Below are 19,070 nucleotides of genomic sequence, written 5' to 3'. Positions count from 1 at the left end.
GGTGAGAGGCCCGCGTACCGCAAAAGAAAAAAAGAAAAAAAAAAAAAGCACTGACCTAGGGATGTCCACTTCAGCCAGGAAGGGGTAACTAGTATGGAAAATGTCCTCCCATGGTAAACAAATAGAAAAATGGACACAATCCAGGAAACAACTTTTTTCAGATCTTGAGACAATGGGCAAGGCAGGTCTGTGATCCCCACTGTCCCCTCTGTCTGGCTGAAGGCAACCCTGGACAACAGTACAGGAAGGGGAATCGAAGCAGAGCACTGCAGCTTCAGTAAGCTGAGGAGAGAAAATTTCAAGTTTTGGGAAGCTGAGTCAAGCTGACATTTGCAAGGCAGAGTATCAGAGATGAAAAAGTTGTAGAAAATAAGTTTCAGAAATCTGCACAAAGAGCCAGAGGACAACAGGACAACACTTTCATCAGCAAGCTGAAAGTAAACACCATCACCCAGCATAAATTTCTTCAAAAATGAAGATGTTTACCGAGAAAGAATGGATAGACAAGATATGATAGACTCATACAATGGAATATTACTCAGCAATAAAAAGGAACCAATTACACAACAACATAGATGAATCTCAACTCTACTGTGCTAAAAAATGCCTTACACAGTCATACATACTGCACAATTCTGTTGACATGAAATCCTACAACAGGCAAAACTGATCTGAGGTGGAAGAAAGACAGCAGTTGTCTTGGGCTGGGCGGGCGGGGGAGGGTGCTGGGACAGGGACTGTGAGCATGAAGGAACTTTCTGTGCCCCCCATTTCTTGTTTGTAAGAAAAAGGTTTCAGCCTCCTAGACCTTCCCTGAGTTCCAAAGGGCAGATTCCAACCATTACTAATTAGAGTGAGGGAATGCAGAAACAAAGGAAGAGCAGTCAAGAAATAATAGTGCAGGGGTTCCCCTGGTGGCGCAGTGGTTAAGAATCCACCTGCCAATGCAGGAGACAAAGGATCGATACCTGGTCCAGGAAGATCCCACATTTCCGCGGAGCAATGAGCCCTTGCGCCACAACTACTGAAGCCTGCGTGCCTAGAGCCCATGCTCAGCAACAAGAGAAGCCACCATGATGAGAACCCCGTGCACCACAATGAAGAGTAGCCACTGCTCACCGCAACTAGATAAAGCCCGCGCGCAGAAATGAAGACCCAACGCAGCCAAAAATAAATAAATAAATTTATATATTAAAAAAAAAGAAAAAAAGAATAATACAGCAATAAACCAGGGTCCTGGTTCCTCCTCAAGAGATATACCTAACAATCTGATACAGATCTCTGACTGCTTCTACAGGAACTAAGGATCCCACCCAGGTGGAGGATGTTAATTTCAGGCTGAGCAGCCACACATAGACCCCAGACCGGTTGGAAGCAGAAGACTGATGACTGAAATTCCTTGAACACCACCCTATTACCTCCCCACCAACCAATCAGAGGATGGTTACACACCCTGCAGCCCTCCCCCCGAATTTTACCTATAAAAACTCTTCCCCAAGAACCATCGGAGTTCAGGTCTTTTAAGCACGAGCCACCTGGTCTCCTTGCTTGGTCCTGCAATACACCATTCTGTTCTTCAAATTCCAACGTTTTGGTTTGTTTGGCCTCACAGTGAGTTGGGCACACGAACTTGGGTTCAACAACAAAACGACAATGGTCTACATTTTGATAAGTGTTTGGGTTGCTAAGGCAATGTTAAATTTTGTAAATTTGATAATTATATGAATTATATCATGGTCATATTGTTCTTAGCACATACTCACCGAAGTATTTAAGGGGATAAAGGGCATGATGGCTGCAACCTACTCTCAAAGGCCTTGGTAAAAAGTAAGTATACGGGGACTTTCCTGGTGGCGCAGCGGTTAAGAATCCGCCTGCCAATGCAGGGGACACAGGTTCGAGCCCTGGTCCAGGAAGATACTACATGCCGCAAAGCAGCTAAGCCCATGTGCCACAACTGCTGAGCCTGCGCTCTAGAGCCCACGAGCCACAATTACTGAGCCCGAGTGCCACAACTACTGAAGCCCGCACTCCTAGAGCCCGTGCTCGGCAATGGGAGAGGCCACTGCGATGAGAAGCCCGCGCACCGCAACGAAGAGTAGCCCCCGCTCGCCGCAACTAGAGAAAGCCCGTGCGCAGCAATGAAGACCCAACACAGCCAAAAATAAAATTAATTAATTAATTAATTTTTTTAAAAAGGATAGCATTGTGGAGAAACCTCTTTTAAAAAATAAGTAAATAGGGCTTCCCTGGTGGCGCAGTGGTTGAGAGTCCGCCTGCCGATGCAGGGGACGCGGGTTCATGCCCCGGTCCGGGAGGATCCCACATGCCACGGAGCGGCTGGGCCAGTGAGCCATGGCCGCTGAGCCTGCACGTCCGAAGCCTGTGCTCCGCGATGGGAGAGGCCACAGCGGTGAGAGGCCCACGTACCACAAAAAAAATAAATAAATAAGTAAATATATGTGTATGTATGTGCACATATATATATGGAGGGACAGAGAGAGAGGGCAGGGAGGGATGGGGAGGGAGAGAAGAGGAAAACGGGGATGGGGGTAGGGAAGGCACACAGGCAAATGTAACAAAATGTTAATTTAATATTGGGTGAATCTAGGTGAAGTACAGTATTTGGAAGTTCCCTATACTGCATCTTACAACTTTTCCATAAAAGAAAAAAATTTTTTCATTTAAAGAAACAAAACATGCTATACACGTGAAACATTGTAAACCAACTATACTTCAATTTTTAAAAATTTTAAAAACAAAAAACAAAACAAGGAGCAGCAAAGTAGAAAGGGTGCCGGAGGGGCTTTCAGAGGCGCCAACCCAGTGGTATGATACTGACGAAAAAGGAAAAAGTTGTGTTACTGCGTACTGAAATCGACAAGTGTTCATACCGCAGATCCCAAGTCACCCAGAAAAGCTAAAACTGAGTTTAATATCTTTTAGTACATTTTGTTTAAGAAGACCTGTTAAGCATCCTTTTGAAAAATATAATAAATATGGTTACATATTTTTTAAGTGTACACTCCCCTATTTTTTTTTCTATTCTGCATATACAATAACCTTTCAATTGAACAGTGAGTCACACTGAAACCTCTTAGAAGACACTGTACACGGCAGTTACACTCCACACGTGTGGTGCAGCAACAACACGATCCCAACCAGAGGGAACACCCGGCAAACCGCCCTCCCGCGTCCACACAAATGGACCACTGACAGCACCCAGAAACACCGTTAACTGTAAGAAGCATCCCAGCCCTCTTCTCAGCCTTCAGACAGGGTTAAGTTAGTGAAGATTCCAGAGAAAAACACAGGGATGGAGCCATTCAACAAAATGTAAGCAGAACAATTCCAATCTCTCTTCTGTCCCTCAATATGCTATCAAGGAGGCTACTAGCAGATCTTTGGCGTGTGCTCACCATACAAAGGGTGGCAGGCAGGGGCTGCGGTGAGCAGGTCTGGGCACCCAGTGGTTTACATCTCTAGGGGAGAGTAAGGTGGGTCTCAAACACAGAGGGACACGTGCAATAAAGGAACAAAAACCAGCCTCATTTTATCACTGATTCTATTATAACCACACAGTGGAGTATCCTCCCATCATAAAATTATGAAGAGCTCATCATTTAAAATTGCGGCCTTCTTATTCTCTAAAGTCAAACAAACTTTTATTTTTAAATAAAAATTAAAACACACAAATATACACACAACTTTCCACTTTAATTTCCCTCCCTGCCCTATACAAGCCTTTCCTAAGCAAGGACCTATTGGGAAAAAGTGCTAAATAACAGCTCTGGAGGACATCAAAAGGCACCACAAAGTAATAACAAGCAACTCTCTTGCATACTTTTAAGAAAATGTATTTACAGTCACAATTAAGTCTTAAGTTCAGTAAAGCTAATGTGTATTATTTTCTGTGTACGTTCTTGTTATTTCTAGCAGTGTAAAATGTAACTGACTGTACCCTACAATTATAGCCGACTAAACAAAAGATATGAAGACTGCATAATTAAATTTGTCCCGGGACTTCCCTGGTGGCGCAGTGGTTAAGACTCTGCGCTCCCAATGCAGGGGGCCCGGGTTCGATCCCTGGTCAGGGAGCTGGATCCCACATGCATGCCGCAACTAAGAGTTCGCATGCCACAACTAAGGAGCCAGCACGACGCAACTGAGGAAGCCCATGAGCCGCAACTAAGGAGCCCGCCTGCTGCAACTAAGGAGCCCACCTACTACAACTAAGACCCAGTGCAACCAAATAGATAAATAAGTATTTTTAAAATAAAATAAATTTGTCCCATTAATCTGAGAAAACAGTTCTTATTAATTTTTAAAGCTGGTAAAACTATTTTCTCCAGAGCTACAAGAGCTTGAACAATATGGAAGGAATCCTAAAATTTAACTTTTAAAACAACTTTTACTTATGCTAATTACATGACATCTGTAATATACAATTGTATTATACGAAGACAAGCCACATTATAAAGCCTTTAGAGGTCATGAATAAATAAGCATACAAAAATCAGCCAAGGACTTCAAGGTAGGGTCTATGCTAAAATCTATTTCACTTAAACTTCCATGATACCTCATCCAGAAAAATAAAATTTAATCCAGCTTGAAAGAAAAGGTGAGCTCAAGTGTGTGCAATATCTGTATGTATATACACAGAAGTCACCTATCTTTTTTTTAAGTTTGGTGTATGATTTCCATACAGAAAAACCTCCAGTTCAGTGAGTTCTGACAAACATACTCAGTTGTACGGCCATGGACGATATGGCCTCTTTCCATCACCCCAAGAAGTGCTCTCATGCCCTTCTGTACACAGGTCTCTCCCACCCTCAGCCCTAGGCAACCACTCACCTAATTTCTATTCTCAGAGCTTTGCCTTTACCAAAATGTTGTATAAATGGAATCAAAGTTACATTAGCGTTTTGTGTTTTCACCTGGTAGAATGCTTTGGCAATTCACCCATTTTGCTGCCTATGTCAGTAGTTAATTCCTCCCTGTTGCTGAATAGGATTCCACCGTAGGGGCGGACCACAACCTGCTCATCCATTTACCAGCTGTTGGGCATCTGAGTTGTTTTCCATGTTAAATGATTATGAATAAAGCTGCTATAAACATTCATATACATCGACATAAATTTTCATTTCCCTTGGGTAAATACCTCCAAGTAGGATTACTGGATTGTATGATAGGTATATATCCAACTTTATAAGAAACTGCCAAATTGTTTTCCAAAGTGGTTATAACACTTTGCATTCCCACCAGCGAAGCAAGACAGTTCTAACTGCTTCACGTCTTTGTCACTGGGCACTGTCACCTTGTGTTGTCTTATTTTGCTTTAATGCCAGCCATTCTAATAGGATTGCAATGGTATCTCAGTGTGGTTGTCATCTGCATTTCCCCAACGATTAATGATGCTGAGCGTCTTTCTGTGTGCTTATTCTTATCCTTATGAAAGGCATGAAATGCCTAATCAAACCTTTTGGCCATTTTTTCAATTGAAGTTTTTACTGAGACACCTTTTTTTTTTTAACTGAAGTATAGTTGCTGTACAATATTACATAAGTTACAGGTTACAGTACAGTGATTCACAATTTTTTTTAAATTTATTTATTTATTTTATTTTTGGCTGTGTTGGGTCTTCATTGCTGCGCACAGGCTTTCTCTAGTTGCGGCGAGCAGGGGCTACTCTTCATTGCAGTGCATTGGCTTCTCTTGTTGCGGAGCATGGGCTCTAGGCACGTGGGCTTCAGTAGTTGTGGCTCGCGGGCTCTAGAGCCCTAGACTCAGTAGTTGTGGCGCATGGGCTTAGTTCCTCCGTCGCATGTGGGATCTTCCCGGACCAGGGCTCAAACCCGTGTCCCCTGCATTCGCAGGCGGATTCTTAACCACTGCACCACCAGGGAAGCTGTGATTCACAATTTTTAAAGGTTATACTCCATTTACAGTTATGATAAAGCATTGGCTATATTCCCCATGTTGTACAATATATGCTTGTAGTTTATTTTATTAATAGTTTGTATCTCTTACTCCCCTACCCCTGTACTGCCCCTCCCCAATCCCTCTCCCCAGTGGTAATCACTAGTTTGTTCTCTATATCAGTGAGGCTTTTTTGTTGTTGTTATATTCACTAGTTTGTTGCATTTTTTCAGGTTCCACATATAAGTGATAACACATATTATTTGTCTTCCTTTGTCCGACTTATTTCACTTAGCATAATGCCCTCCAAGCCCATCCACGTCGCTGCAAGTGGCAAATTTTTGTTTTTTAATGAGACATCTATCCTTTTTAATATACAGTTAATCAAAGAAGAAATGCTGAAAAATTTGCATATTTTGATAAGCCACTTAGAATTCATGAGGAGTAGACATAAATCTAAAATGCTTCCTTACCATCCCAACTCCCAACACCCTACTTGCCCCCCCCCAAAAAAAATATCTATGATATGCCAAAACAGGTAGAAAGAAAAAAAATCCCCTCCTCTCCTTACTCTGAATGTAAAAACCACAGGAAAAGTTGTCTCCCTACTTCTAGGGACAGGAATGGACCAATTTCCCTATTTTTACAAGTATTTGCTGAAACCACATTCCTTCCTCAGTATGAGCCAGGAACACCTGATTGGCAATGCCTGCAGAGCTCTGCAGATACAGTGGTAATGCAAGTCAGCATGTGTGATACATACACGCTGAATACACGCGTCGTGCTCGACACATGACTGACAGCACAGAAAGGAAGCACAGCACCGAGGGAAGGTCCGCGGGCAGTTCAGCAGGCAGCACGACTCTCCTCGCTATGAAAGCATGACCCACATGCAGGAGCACAAGGGCTAAGACTTACTGCAAAGGAACCTGAAAACTTGATAACCACCATATGAAACCCTGGGCAAGTTTCTTAACATCTCTAAGTCCCGTTTCTCATCTACAAAACGTGAACAGTAAATGCTACCTACCTGAATTACTATAAAAAATTAAATAACATTCTAACTCACACAACGACTGACACATAAATGGCAGCTATTCTGACTAATACATTCACCCAAAGTTCCTGAATCACAATGTGAGACTGGAAAGATAAAGATGCACTCTTCACAGAGCTGTGCATATGAAACTGGAGGCTCACATAGCAGTAACGTGCACACACTGGACACACTGAACTAAATGCAGGTGCAGGGTCCCGACCACACATGAAAACTACCAGGTGTTTACATAAGAGGTGCCCTGTAGCTGGCAATCATGAAAGCCTCTGTGGACCTTATTTCTTACGATTTTGCCTCAGCATTTCAAATGCAGTGATACTTCTTTGCAAAAGGATCTCATCTAATCACCCTTGGTCTCGCATGACCCCATCATGAACGGCTCACTTTCCTCCAGGATGCTATAGCTGTGCCATACAAATTAGACTGGTGCTTACACACCTCAGTGACATTTTCCACCCCCTCTGCTTGCCACATTCCCATTGCAACCAAATGTGGAACAGCTTCTGGAACAGCTTCTTAAATGCCCTGCTCTTGCCTGACAAACGGAGCGTAGCTTCAGCACAGTCCGGCGCCAATGATTGGTTTGGACAGCCAGATGCCAATTCTATTAAGTTTTTGTGACAGGTGCTCTATAAGGATTTTTTTTCCATGAATCAATACATGAAATCAACAGTTTCAGATTATCACTTGGGGGGCTTCCCTGGTGGTGCAGTGGTTGAGAGTCCACCTGCCGATGCAGGGGACGTGGGTTCGTGCCCCGGTCTGGGAGGATCCTGCATGCCGCGGAGCGGCTGGGGCCATGGGCCATGGCCACTGAGCCTGCACATCCGGAGCCTGTGCTCCGCAACAGGAGAGGCCACAGCACCACAAAAAAAAAAAAAAAAAAAAAAAAAAAAAAAAAAAAAGATTATCACTTCGATTCAAGTGTCCTGATATCTCCTATGCTCAGGTTTTAGGACAACATTAAAAATTTACATCAGATGTTTAACAATCTGAATCACATTTCCCATGTAAACCTGTTTAAATCTCTTAAGGGTAGAGTCTGTAACTCAGTTAATATGTACAGTCTCTGTACAATCTAGGTCCATCTCTGTGCTTATTCTTGCGCTTTCTCTACCTGGAATGCCCTTCCGCAGCTACAGCCAGCCCTTCTTATCCTTCCCTGCAGGCTCCCCCAGGAAGACAGTCTTCCCCTCCCTCTGAACTTCCCACCATACTTTTCTCCATCAGCGTTTCTACCTTGTCTCCCTGCTCCTGCCCCATCTGCCCTATGTTCTTCAACCCGGGCACCGTTCCCAGCAGGCAGGAGGAACATCTGTCCTGGGGGTGAGACAGAATTAAAATACTTGATCAGCCTTACTTATAGAGCTAGTAGAGGAGGTGAGAACTCTTAGCCAGACTTAAGAATATTAAGCAAACAGGAAAAAAATGTAGCCATTAGAGGTCCAAGAAAGCAGGAAAACAAAAAGTTGAATAAGGAAACGTAATCACACTGAATTAACTGGCTCAACAGTGAGCAATGTTTACAAAGTCAAGAAAAATTAAAAACTAAAATATGGGTCTAAACAAAAATTGTGATTTAACTATATAGCGAAGTTGAAAATGTAACTTTTCCTAAAATTGATGCATCAGTGACTCCTGACTAGTACAGAAATAAAGTTAGGAAACATGGATGCAAACGCTAAAAGAAACGGCTAAAGCAGAGGATTCCAGGGGCCTCCAGGAGGGGAGCACGAGATGCTTAAAAGATGTCTTTATTCACAAAATGGGGGTCTTCAGAGGGTCTCAAGGCAGCCTTCCTTCTACCACCTTCCCACAAACCATTAACCCTGAAAATGATCTCCATACATATTTCAGCAACTCTGCTCCTCCAAAACTTTGCTTTGCTTTCTTAGGGTTGCAGTTGTAAACTCCTCCATCCCAGTCCTTGCCTTCTAGCCCAACACCCCAAAACATAGCAAGAACCAAGAGCCAGCTCTGGCAAAGCAGCTTCGGGAGAAGAGCCATTCTGCAGGGGCTCAGGCGGGGCAGGGGCTTACGGTGGGGCACTCAGGTAGACCCAGGGGCCTGGACCTCAGCATCACAGCTCTGGACTCACTCTGGGGGAGGCCAGAATTACTCATGTGGTCTGACCATTTGTCTGGAGCTGGGGGAAACAATTACAGGAACACTGGTTAGAAGGTTATTTTCCTAGGCTTATATATTTTCAAATACTGGGGGAAAAAAAAAAAAAGCCAACACAGAATCAGTAGATTATGTCCTGGTGCTAAAAAGCTCCACTGAGCTAGGGAAGAGGCTCTTGGTTCATCAGGAGCTGGTCTGTCCTCTCACCACCCTCCCATCAGGCTTTTCTTCCACTGCATATTATATCAATTAGATTTTTGAGTAACTTCTACTAAATATTGCCCGCATGTAACCGTCTTGTGCTGTACCAAGATGAGATATTTTTAAGTGCTAATGCTGCTGAAAAGCTACACTTGATATTCTGCCTCTTGTTTGGATCTACTAAGAGAACTTACTTTGTGTCCAGCATTAAATATTCCTTCATTCAGCATTTAGCAAAAACCACCTATGGGTCAAGCAGAAAAGATGCAGAGGTGAAATAAAATCTTTTTTATTTCGAAGACTCTAGGAAACAGACTTTCACCCAAATAAATGTTACAGTTACAGGAAGAAACATATAATCTGGACTGGGAGGAGGGAGTGAAACAAGGCTGTCACCTCACGACCTGCGACATAATCACACCTGGCACAGCCATGCAGAAGAGGCTCCTCTTGCAGCCAAAAAAGAGCAGGGGGAATTGGAAAAACGGGAGTAAGACTTCCGGGCCTTGCTAGGAAATTGAAACTGCATGACATAATTTCCCTTCCCTAATACCTAGCCTCTGTAGAAACAGAAGTGGCTTGGGAAGAAAGAGAACAAAGGAGGAAAGTGAGCTGACCTTCAGAAGGAAATGGAAAAACCACCAGGGCCCTGCCACTTGGGCATCCAAGACAAGGACACTGGCCAAAGTGAAATTCAACACAGTTATAAATTGTCATGAATACTGAATCCATGAAGTCCAAGTTCATGAGGCTTTTACCGACACAACATATTGGAACAACAAAGTGCTTACCAATGCCAATACCCCAGGAGAGATGTATGAATCGTCTACCAACTGTCTGTCCTTGATTTACCACTAAACTAACCAGAAAGAGCAGTCTTTGGAAAAGACAAACTGGGATAGAATCTCAACTTTACAACTTCCCAGCGGTGGAGCATGAAACAAATTCTGAAGTTACAAATTACAAAGAGCCCAGTCTTCCTCTCATTAAAATGGGAAAGCTCTCACGGAATAACTGCTAACATTTGTGAGTGCTGAGCACCTTACACACCTCTCACCGCCCCGGGAGGTGCTATCCAAACACCGTTTGTTGGATGGGAAAGCTAGGGTTAGGTAGCTAGTAAAGAGTTAGTAAGTAGCTAAGCTGCCACCTGAATCCAGAGCCCATGAGACTCAGGTACCAGAGTAAAGGGCACAAGCTCTGAACCAGACTGAGTCTGAATCCCAGCTTTGCATTTACTAGCTTAGTAACCTTTAACCTCTCTGTACTTAAATTATGCAAACATGAAAGAGGGGAGAGGAGCGACCTCACTCACCGGGTTATTGTGAGGACCCATCAGCAGCTATAACTTGGTGTTTATAAGGCACCAGGCACTATTCTAAAGCATGCGATGTTATTGTTGTTGTTAATCATTATTATTACACTATCTCAGCAAAAATATATACATAGTATCTACACAGAGAAGGTACTAAATAACTTCTGTTTTTTCTCTCACTTAGTCTGCAAAATTCACTACCTTTTGTTTGTTTCTACTGTGGGTCAAAGAAACCCTAAGGCAGGGGAAAGAAAAATCAAAGCAAAACAAAAATCCAAGACACAAGTGTAGCAAGAGAATCAGACTCACAGTTCAGAAGGCCACCATAACTCTGTGACGAAGTCAAACGATGATTTACAAATACTCCTAGTTTCTCTTTCCTCTTTCCATAGCGGTCAGAAAGAACCTGACAAGAAAAGACAACGCGCGTTTATAAAACCACCTTCACCGCCACTTTTTCAAGCTCTACTGTGTTCATCCCCTCACAGCCAGCCTCAATACCTACCACGCATGCCGTGCCAGACCTGGAATGAGGGATACAAACATGTTATCAAGTCCCTGTCTTCAAACCTACATTCCAGTTGAGAAAATACATGTGGAAAACTGAAAACTATTAAAACATATCAACAAGCATATATTAATGAGGCACAAAGTTAGCAAGTAAGTTCAGGGTAAGATCACCAACAATATATACATCTATTTCATCCTCTCCCACCAAAATCATACTAAAGGGATATAAAAAAATTTTACAAACAAAACATAGCTCAGGCAGAACTGAAAGGAGAAAAAGAAAGAGAATTCTGGAAGCTGTGAGAAAAGTTTCTCACATGGAAGATAAAAGACCAAAACAAAACAAATAAGAAAAAAGAAGAAAAGAAACTTGGAGGAAACGGAAACTATGAAAGATTGTAAGCATAGTAAATGACCCAGCAGGCCAAGAAAGCCAGATCCTAAGCCAGCAGTGGAAAAAACTAAGACCCAATTCCATTTACACATCGGTATCCCAGAAGGCTCCGAACTGGCAGCACCAGTGCAGACAACTGGGGGCGAGGAAAGTGGAGGCCTAAACACAGAGGAGCAGGTGAAGCTGCTTAAGCCACAGCCAGAACCTCAACACCATCTCTGACACAGACTGGACGGTCACTCCCTGGAAAAAGCAGAACGTCTCTGGACTGAAGTCCCCCTGTCCAGCTGCACTAACACAGGCAGACTTCATCAGTGTACATAACTCAACGGTGGATGCTTCAGCTTCCCACCACCCACCCACTCAGCCCCCAGAATTGTGTAGTCAGAATTCTACAGATAAGAGTCTGGGGAATCTGATCAGGCCAAGGAGAAAGACCAGAAGATACACTGGGGATTCCCCAACAAATGGCCCACCCAGAATATCCTGATGTAAAAGTCAAAAGGCCCAGACCATGGCAGACAGAAGGACGGGGGTGGGACGGTGGGAGGGAAGGAAGCAAGGAGGGAAATAACTTGAAAGAAACAGAAACTATACAATCAATAACCTAGAGATAAGAAGACACTGCAATCAATAAACAAAAACAGGATGTTCTTTTAAAAGAACAAAATAAGAACTCTTGGATATTAAAGAACCTGAGCACAGAAATAAAAAACTAAGGAAGAAGCTTAAGTCAAATTGAAGACATCTCCCTGAAAGCAAAATAAAAAGAAAGGAAGAAAGGAAGGGAGGAAGGGAGGGAGGGAGGAAGGCAAGGAGAAGGGAGGGAGGGAGGGAGGAAGGCAAGGAGAAGGGAGGGAGGGAGGAAGGCAAGGAGAAGGGAGGGAGGGAGGAAGGCAAGGAGAAGGGAGGGAGGGAGGGAGGAAGGCAAGGAGAAGGGAGGGAGGGAGGAAGGCAAGGAGAAGGGAGGGAGGGAGGAAGGCAAGGAGAAGGGAGGGAGGGAGGAAGGCAAGGAGAAGGGAGGGAGGGAGGAAGGCAAGGAGAAGGGAGGGAGGGAGGAAGGCAAGGAGAAGGGAGGGAGGGAGGAAGGCAAGGAGAAGGGAGGGAGGGAGGAAGGCAAGGAGAAGGGAGGGAGGGAGGAAGGCAAGGAGAAGGGAGGGAGGGAGGAAGGCAAGGAGAAGGGAGGGAGGGAGGAAGGCAAGGAGAAGGGAGGGAGGGAGGAAGGCAAGGAGAAGGGAGGGAGGGAGGAAGGCAAGGAGAAGGGAGGGAGGGAGGAAGGCAAGGAGAAGGGAGGGAGGGAGGAAGGCAAGGAGAAGGGAGGGAGGGAAGGTGGGAGGAAGGAAGGCAAGGAGAACGGAGGGAGGGAAGGAGGGAGGGAAGGAGGGAGGGAAGGAGGGAGGAAGGAAGGCAAGGAGAAGGGAGGGAGGGAAGGTGGGAAGAAAAGTATACTGGAGTGAAAGTATAAGAACATTACAGAACTTGTCTATAACACCCAAGTTGTGGATAACAAGACTTCCAGAAAGACAGAACAAGGAAACAGAAGGGAGAAAATCTTCAGCACAATAACTTGAAAAAATTTTCCCATAACTGAGGGATAAAAGTTACCAGAATGAAGGTCCCCACTAAATAAGCAGAACAGTAGATGAAAAGAGACCCACACATCATGACATTTAAAAAGACTTGGCCAAATTTTTTAATTCCTACACGCTTCTAAAGATGGAAAGGAAAAAAGTTACATACAAAGAATAAAAATTAGAATAAGCTCTGAACTGAAAACCAGTAACGTGCGCCCAGGAGGCAATGGAGCAGAGCGATGCCAACACGAGCCCCACGCCGGCCACACCGCCAGTCACCTCCTCCATCGCGCTCACTCGCAAACTTTCTGCCTCTTAAGCATCCCGCCTCAGGAAGCCACTGGAGAAAGTCCTCCACCAAAATGTGTGCATAACAAAGTAGGAGGAAGTCATGGACAAACACGAGCTTCGATGAAGAGATGAGGGCATCTCCAGGATGACAGTGAAAGGAGATTCCAGAACGGGAGCTGTGCGCCAGGAGAGGACAGTCGGAGCAACGTGGCTCATGAGAAAGGAATGTGGAAGGCTGCCGCACCTGCCCAAAGACACTGGACCACCTTTCTAAAGTGATTCACCTCTGTATGGTGTGCTCCACCCAAACGAAGAAGTCAGTCAAGAAAGACATACACAAGCAATACCACAAACACGAAACTCAACTCTGGAGAAAAGCCAAAGGATGAGAGCAAAGGAACGTCCAGGGGCAACACCACAGGAAAAGGCGTAAGGAACAACCAGCTCAGAAAAGAAGAAAACAGAGATCTCCAAGAAATCGTATCCCAGAAAGAGAATGTGAAGAGTCTATGTGACTGACCTTGTGGAAGATTTACTAAAAGGCTATTGGAAAGTATGGGGAAAATAAGCAGCAGGCATAAAAAGAACTAAGAACACGGGATTCAGTGGTCAAAGGAAGGTGACCATCCATCACACTACCCTGTGCGTCTCTCTACAAGGTACTCACCTACTGTCCCAGCACCAATGACTTGCTTCTCTCTGCCCCTCACTGGCCTGGAGACCTCGTAGGGGGCCATTCCTCAGCGATCACTTTCCAGAACCCAGTGTAATGCTTGCTACAGCAGTGCACATGAGAGCAAAGGTCTTTTTGCGTTTATTCACGTACTGAGTACCTACTCTACATACCTGGCATTCTTCTAGGGAACTAGAAGTCAAAGACATACAGACTTTGCTTGTCCTTCAAGAGTTGAAACGATTTTTATTCCTGAGAAAACAAATATTTATGCTATATCCTCATCCTCCCCAAAAGATGAAAAGTTCACCAACGGCTTACAGAATTTCAATAGGCAAGTTATCACTAATGGATTGGTACCCCGAGACGTGATGATGCTTTTTGACACGGCATGCATTGTGTAACATGAAAAGTGTCAGACTGGGCGTTAGGGAATCTGGCTTCCTGTACGTTATGACATGAGGCCCTTATTGATCAAGCCCAATCTAACTCTCCAGAGTCCTAACATCTCTCAACACTGGTCTCCTAGGAATCCTACACTCCAGCAAAGGTAAACTACTTCCAGTTTACAGAACACATGTGCCCTCCCTCACACCTCTATGCCATTTGCAGGTCCCTCCACCTGGATATTCCTGCCCTGGCTGAACCAGGATGCACACCTGGAGGGAGCCACGCCCCTCTCTCCTGCACTCCCCCAGCATGCCATCACTGACAGAGGGATCTCTGGAGTGACTGACACATGCCATGCATGGTACCGGGCACTGGAACACACATCAGTCAACAGGAGAGACACAGCCCTGCCCCCAAGGACCCTTGTGGTGTAGCTTCCGGTTTAACATGCTTACTAGAGTGGATGTTAAATCCGACCCGATCTGTCAGCCTCTCCCTCCACCCAAACAGCAAGATTCTAGGGACAATGGGCAGCCTCTTGCAGCTCTGCAGCCTCAGGACCCACACACTGTTAAATAAAACCAAAGTTAAGATCAAAAAAACTCCAGTCAGTGGCAGGAGGTAAGTAACATGTGCTCTTTAGAGGCCCTCTACCTTTTCTTTTCTTTTCTTGTTTGTTTTTGACCTCTTTTCTATTAAAGGAGTACAAACCTGAAAACTTCATTCATTGAAATTCAAGTCTCTTAACAACTGGCTTTCTTCTTGCTGTGAAAGGCAAAACACTCCCCAGGTCTGGTTTTTGCTCACCACCATATACCCAATGGTATACACTGTATCAAACACGTAGAGCACTTAATCAATAAACATATACTCGATGCATGAGTGACAATGCCTGAATAAATGAATGGATACACTAGCTTTTGAGTGCCTTATAACTGCTCTTTGCTTCCTCCTGTATTTTAAGGAAAATTCAAGTAACAACATTTCATTTTAAGCAACAGGAGGCCTGCTCACTTGCCATGTTAGCAGTGGGAGACTCAGTGCATGCTGAGTTCCAGCACTCCTGTTTATCACATGAGCCAACCTATCTTTATTAAGAACATGAAGCTATGCATTTTAACTACAAAACTGATCAAATATAAGCATAAAAATTTGAACTAGTTCAAATAGAGAAAACTAGATATTTCCCAAACTGTATAATTAAAATACATAAATAAAATCTTTTGCTCCAGATAGATAAACAGAAACTAAGCTTGTCTTACTATGCAATAAAATACACTGCCAGGTCCCTGAAGATATTTGTAAGATGGATACTCTCTACATTTTGGGCATGAATGGTGTGTTTTATGATGGGTATAAATAGACACACCTGGGCTGCCCTGAACCCCTTTCCCTTTCTAACATGCAAACTAAAATTCCCCACCAGTCGCACACTCTAAATCTGTGTTTCATTAACAGGTAAAATATTTCCTTCCATCACCATGCTTACAGTGTTCTCATTTCAATGCACAATCCAACGTGGCCAGCTTTCTAACGTCCATCTCTCAGTAAGCCTCAATAACAACCCTAATCATCATACAATGACAGCTTTTCTCCTAAGTGCTTTATAAGTACTAGCTCCTCACGCCTCTAGCCGGTTACTATTAGTGTTCCCATTTTACACATAAGAAAGCTAAGTCTGAAAGAAATTAAGAAATTTTCAAGGTCACACAGCAAGGAAGGGAGAGATCAAGGATTCAAACACTAGCTTAACGGCACTTTTAAAATCATGATGCTATTCTGGTTTCCCAAATTAACCAGATAATATTACTGTTAAAACAATGAACATGATCTGGGCTTTCCAAAGCAAGCACAGCAGAAAAACTCTTCCTAAAGCTGAGTAACATTCAACATGACACACTGACAAATTATAAGATATCTGGCTCGAATTAAGCATGTAGGCTGAACTCCTGGAGAAGAATTGGTCGTTTGATGCTAAGTGCTAAATAAGGCCGAAACCCACTACTTCTTAACCCACAACATCGTAACAATTTAAGTTAACTGTGATGGTCTCCAATGTCCAAAATATACAACCATTTCACACAGGCTGCCCTTCCTCTAAGCTCAGTCTACCAACAGTTTTGTACGTAGGCAAGCTGCAACCTGTATTCTAAAAAATATTAGGTCAGAAGTAACTTTCTGAAAAACCAAAGATATATAAAGAATGTGAATATGATTATGAAAATCTTCTGGGCAAACAAAAGCTTCTTTATGCTTCAAACTAATTTTCTAGCCAAAAATATTCTAATACTAGACTGTGGTGCTGCTCACAGGTTGGGATGCAATGTCTCAGGCATCTCTGAGATGCCTGGTACTAAACTGATGACTAAGTAAATACATTAATAAGAAAGAAGAGGTAAAGTTACTAAATTCAGAAAAAACAATATTAACAACAACACTAATAACAGACTGCCTATTATGCCTGCAGAATAAATGATGAATATAAAATGCCTTCTAGTTCTTGGAGAAACTGATCAAACTAAATCGGAGAATGATTAAGATTAGCCTTCAGGAACTTCCCTGGCGGTCCAGTGGGTAAGACTCTGCGCTCCCAATGCAGGGGGCCCGGGTTCGATCCCTGGTGGGGGAACTAGATCCGGCATGCATGCTGCAACTAAGGCCCGGTGCAGCCTAAATAAATAAAAATAAATCTTTAAAAAAAAAAGAAAAACTAGATTAGCCTTCAAATTCCCACGACAGAAATATCTACATTGTTAGGAACTGTATTTGTTGAACATCAGGTTAATTCTTTACTTATTTATTTATATGACTAGCCATGTATGAACTATGTTATACCACATTTGTAAGAGAGTTATGATAATCTCTACCTAACAGATGAGATAACGAAATTAGAATTTAAGCAACCTGGTCACCATCCCACAGGGAGCAAGGATCAGATCTGAGACTCAAAGTAAAATCTGTCCAAAGTCCATGCTCTTAACCACTGCTCTATTTTGCACTGTGAATAACATTCCCAGAAAATCCTACTGTGCAAAAGCCTTAAAAATATCAACAGGGCTTCCCTGGTGGTGCAGTGGTTGAGGGTCCATCTGCCGATGCAGGGGACGCGGGTTCGTGCCCCGGTCCGGGAGGATCCCACATGCCGCGGAGCGGCTGGGCCTGTGAGCCATGGCCGCTGAGCCTGCGCGTCTGGAGCCTGTGCTCCACAACGGGAGAGGCCACAACAGTGTGAGAGGCCCGCGTACCGAGGGGAAAAAAAAAAAAAATTAACAAAACACTATTCTACTCAAATTAATTAATAGGCACAGTTAATATATTCAAGACAAGTCAACCCTTCAATCATACTCAAAAGAACTAATGGTTATTACGGTATATCTAAGGGTCATTTTGTCTACCTGAGAGAGACACCAAAAGAAGGACCTATGAACCAAATTCAAGAAGTAATTAGAAGGAGCATCTCCTGTAGGGACCGAGAGAGGTAACTGATCAAGGGACAGTCATTTGGACATTAATGGCCCAGATGAAACCAGAAACCATCATTACCTGCACAATGGAAGCAGTGTGCCAGTGCAGGGTCCCAGGTCTAGGTAAGGAAGAGTAAAGCACACTCTATCCTGTCTCTCCTGGAGACGGCAAAGTAAACCTGGATGGAGCAACTGCAGAAGCTATTTAATGAAAAGTACACAGTAGCAGGTGGATTAGGAAAGGAGACTGGAATTCAAACCACCACCAAATTAGCAGATTTAAATATGACAAAGAGCCACTAACAAAATACCCTAAATGTGGAGGATGTGCTCAACACACATTTGGCATAGGAAGAGCCAGGCACACTTTGATTCCCATGGGGAAAGAAAATCAAGATAAGTCAATACTGAGATGAAACAGATGTTAGAATTAGCCCACAAAGCCTTTAAAGCAGCTATTATGCAAATAATCCCATAAACAAGCACACACCCAATATACTCAACATTACAAATTCTTTTTAGCTCTTAAACCCACGGGCTTTGGCCCCCACCACTCCATAGAAACTTCTCTATCCAAGATCACCAATAATCTCCAAACTGCTCAATCCAGTGGTCAGTACTCTGGCCTCACGTGACAAGAGTCGGTCACTTCCTCTCTCCTCCTCTTGGCTCCCAGGATGCCGTCTTCCCCTGCTTTCTTCTCACCTCACAGGTGCCTCCTGGTTAGAGAAACCAGTCAATTCCAGAGCCCCCAGGGCTCTGTCCGTTCTCCTCTTAGCTGTGCTTGCCTCCCAGGCAAGCTCACTCTGAATGCTGTCTGCTGCTAACTCTAAAATGTGTCTCTAGCTCAGACCCACTGCCCAGCTGTTGTCCTGGACGGACTGCTGTCAACCCTGCATTGCAGCCACCACCTTCCACCTTCTCCTGTGCATCACAGAGGAGAAGCCAGAACTGGGTTTCCCAAAACCCCCTCCTGCCACGACACAGGGCTGGAGGTAACTAATAAGAGGCACTTGTGCAAGACTGGTAAGATGAACGAGAAAAGTACCCTCAGGAGGCAACTGTGGGCAGAAGCACAGCTGCAGGCCGATGCGTAGGGAGAAAAAAGAATTCACCAACTGTGGCAGCTAAGAGCTAGAGTGGCTTCCACAGAGAATT

The 19,070-nt window shown here is 44.0% G+C and overlaps 1 protein-coding gene across 13 annotated transcripts in view; it reads right to left on the bottom strand.

Moving 5' to 3' along the window:
- The window catches only part of PTK2 (protein tyrosine kinase 2), a 262,791-nt gene that overhangs the window by 217,819 nt on the left and 25,902 nt on the right, over positions 1-19,070 (bottom strand). For 11 of the 13 annotated variants that reach the window (XM_028500330.2, XM_055091097.1, XM_055091098.1 and 8 more), the window contains exons 2-3: positions 10,926-11,022; positions 8,216-8,296 (exon numbers count right to left, since the gene is read on the bottom strand). The exons of 1 other annotated variant lie outside the window; for it this stretch is intronic. In XM_028500330.2, coding sequence (XP_028356131.1) covers positions 8,216-8,291 — 76 coding nt within the window. In that variant the 5' untranslated portion in view covers positions 8,292-8,296; positions 10,926-11,022. The remainder of the gene's footprint in view (positions 1-8,215; positions 8,297-10,925; positions 11,023-19,070) is intronic. One more of the 13 variants, XM_055091094.1, reaches the window with a different exon arrangement.

This window comes from Physeter macrocephalus, chromosome 15 (assembly GCF_002837175.3).
Source record: "Physeter macrocephalus isolate SW-GA chromosome 15, ASM283717v5, whole genome shotgun sequence".
NCBI classification, from domain to species: domain Eukaryota; kingdom Metazoa; phylum Chordata; class Mammalia; order Artiodactyla; family Physeteridae; genus Physeter; species Physeter macrocephalus.
The sequence above is the reverse complement of the archived record's forward strand: the minus strand, read 5'-3'. Positions and strand labels throughout refer to the sequence as shown.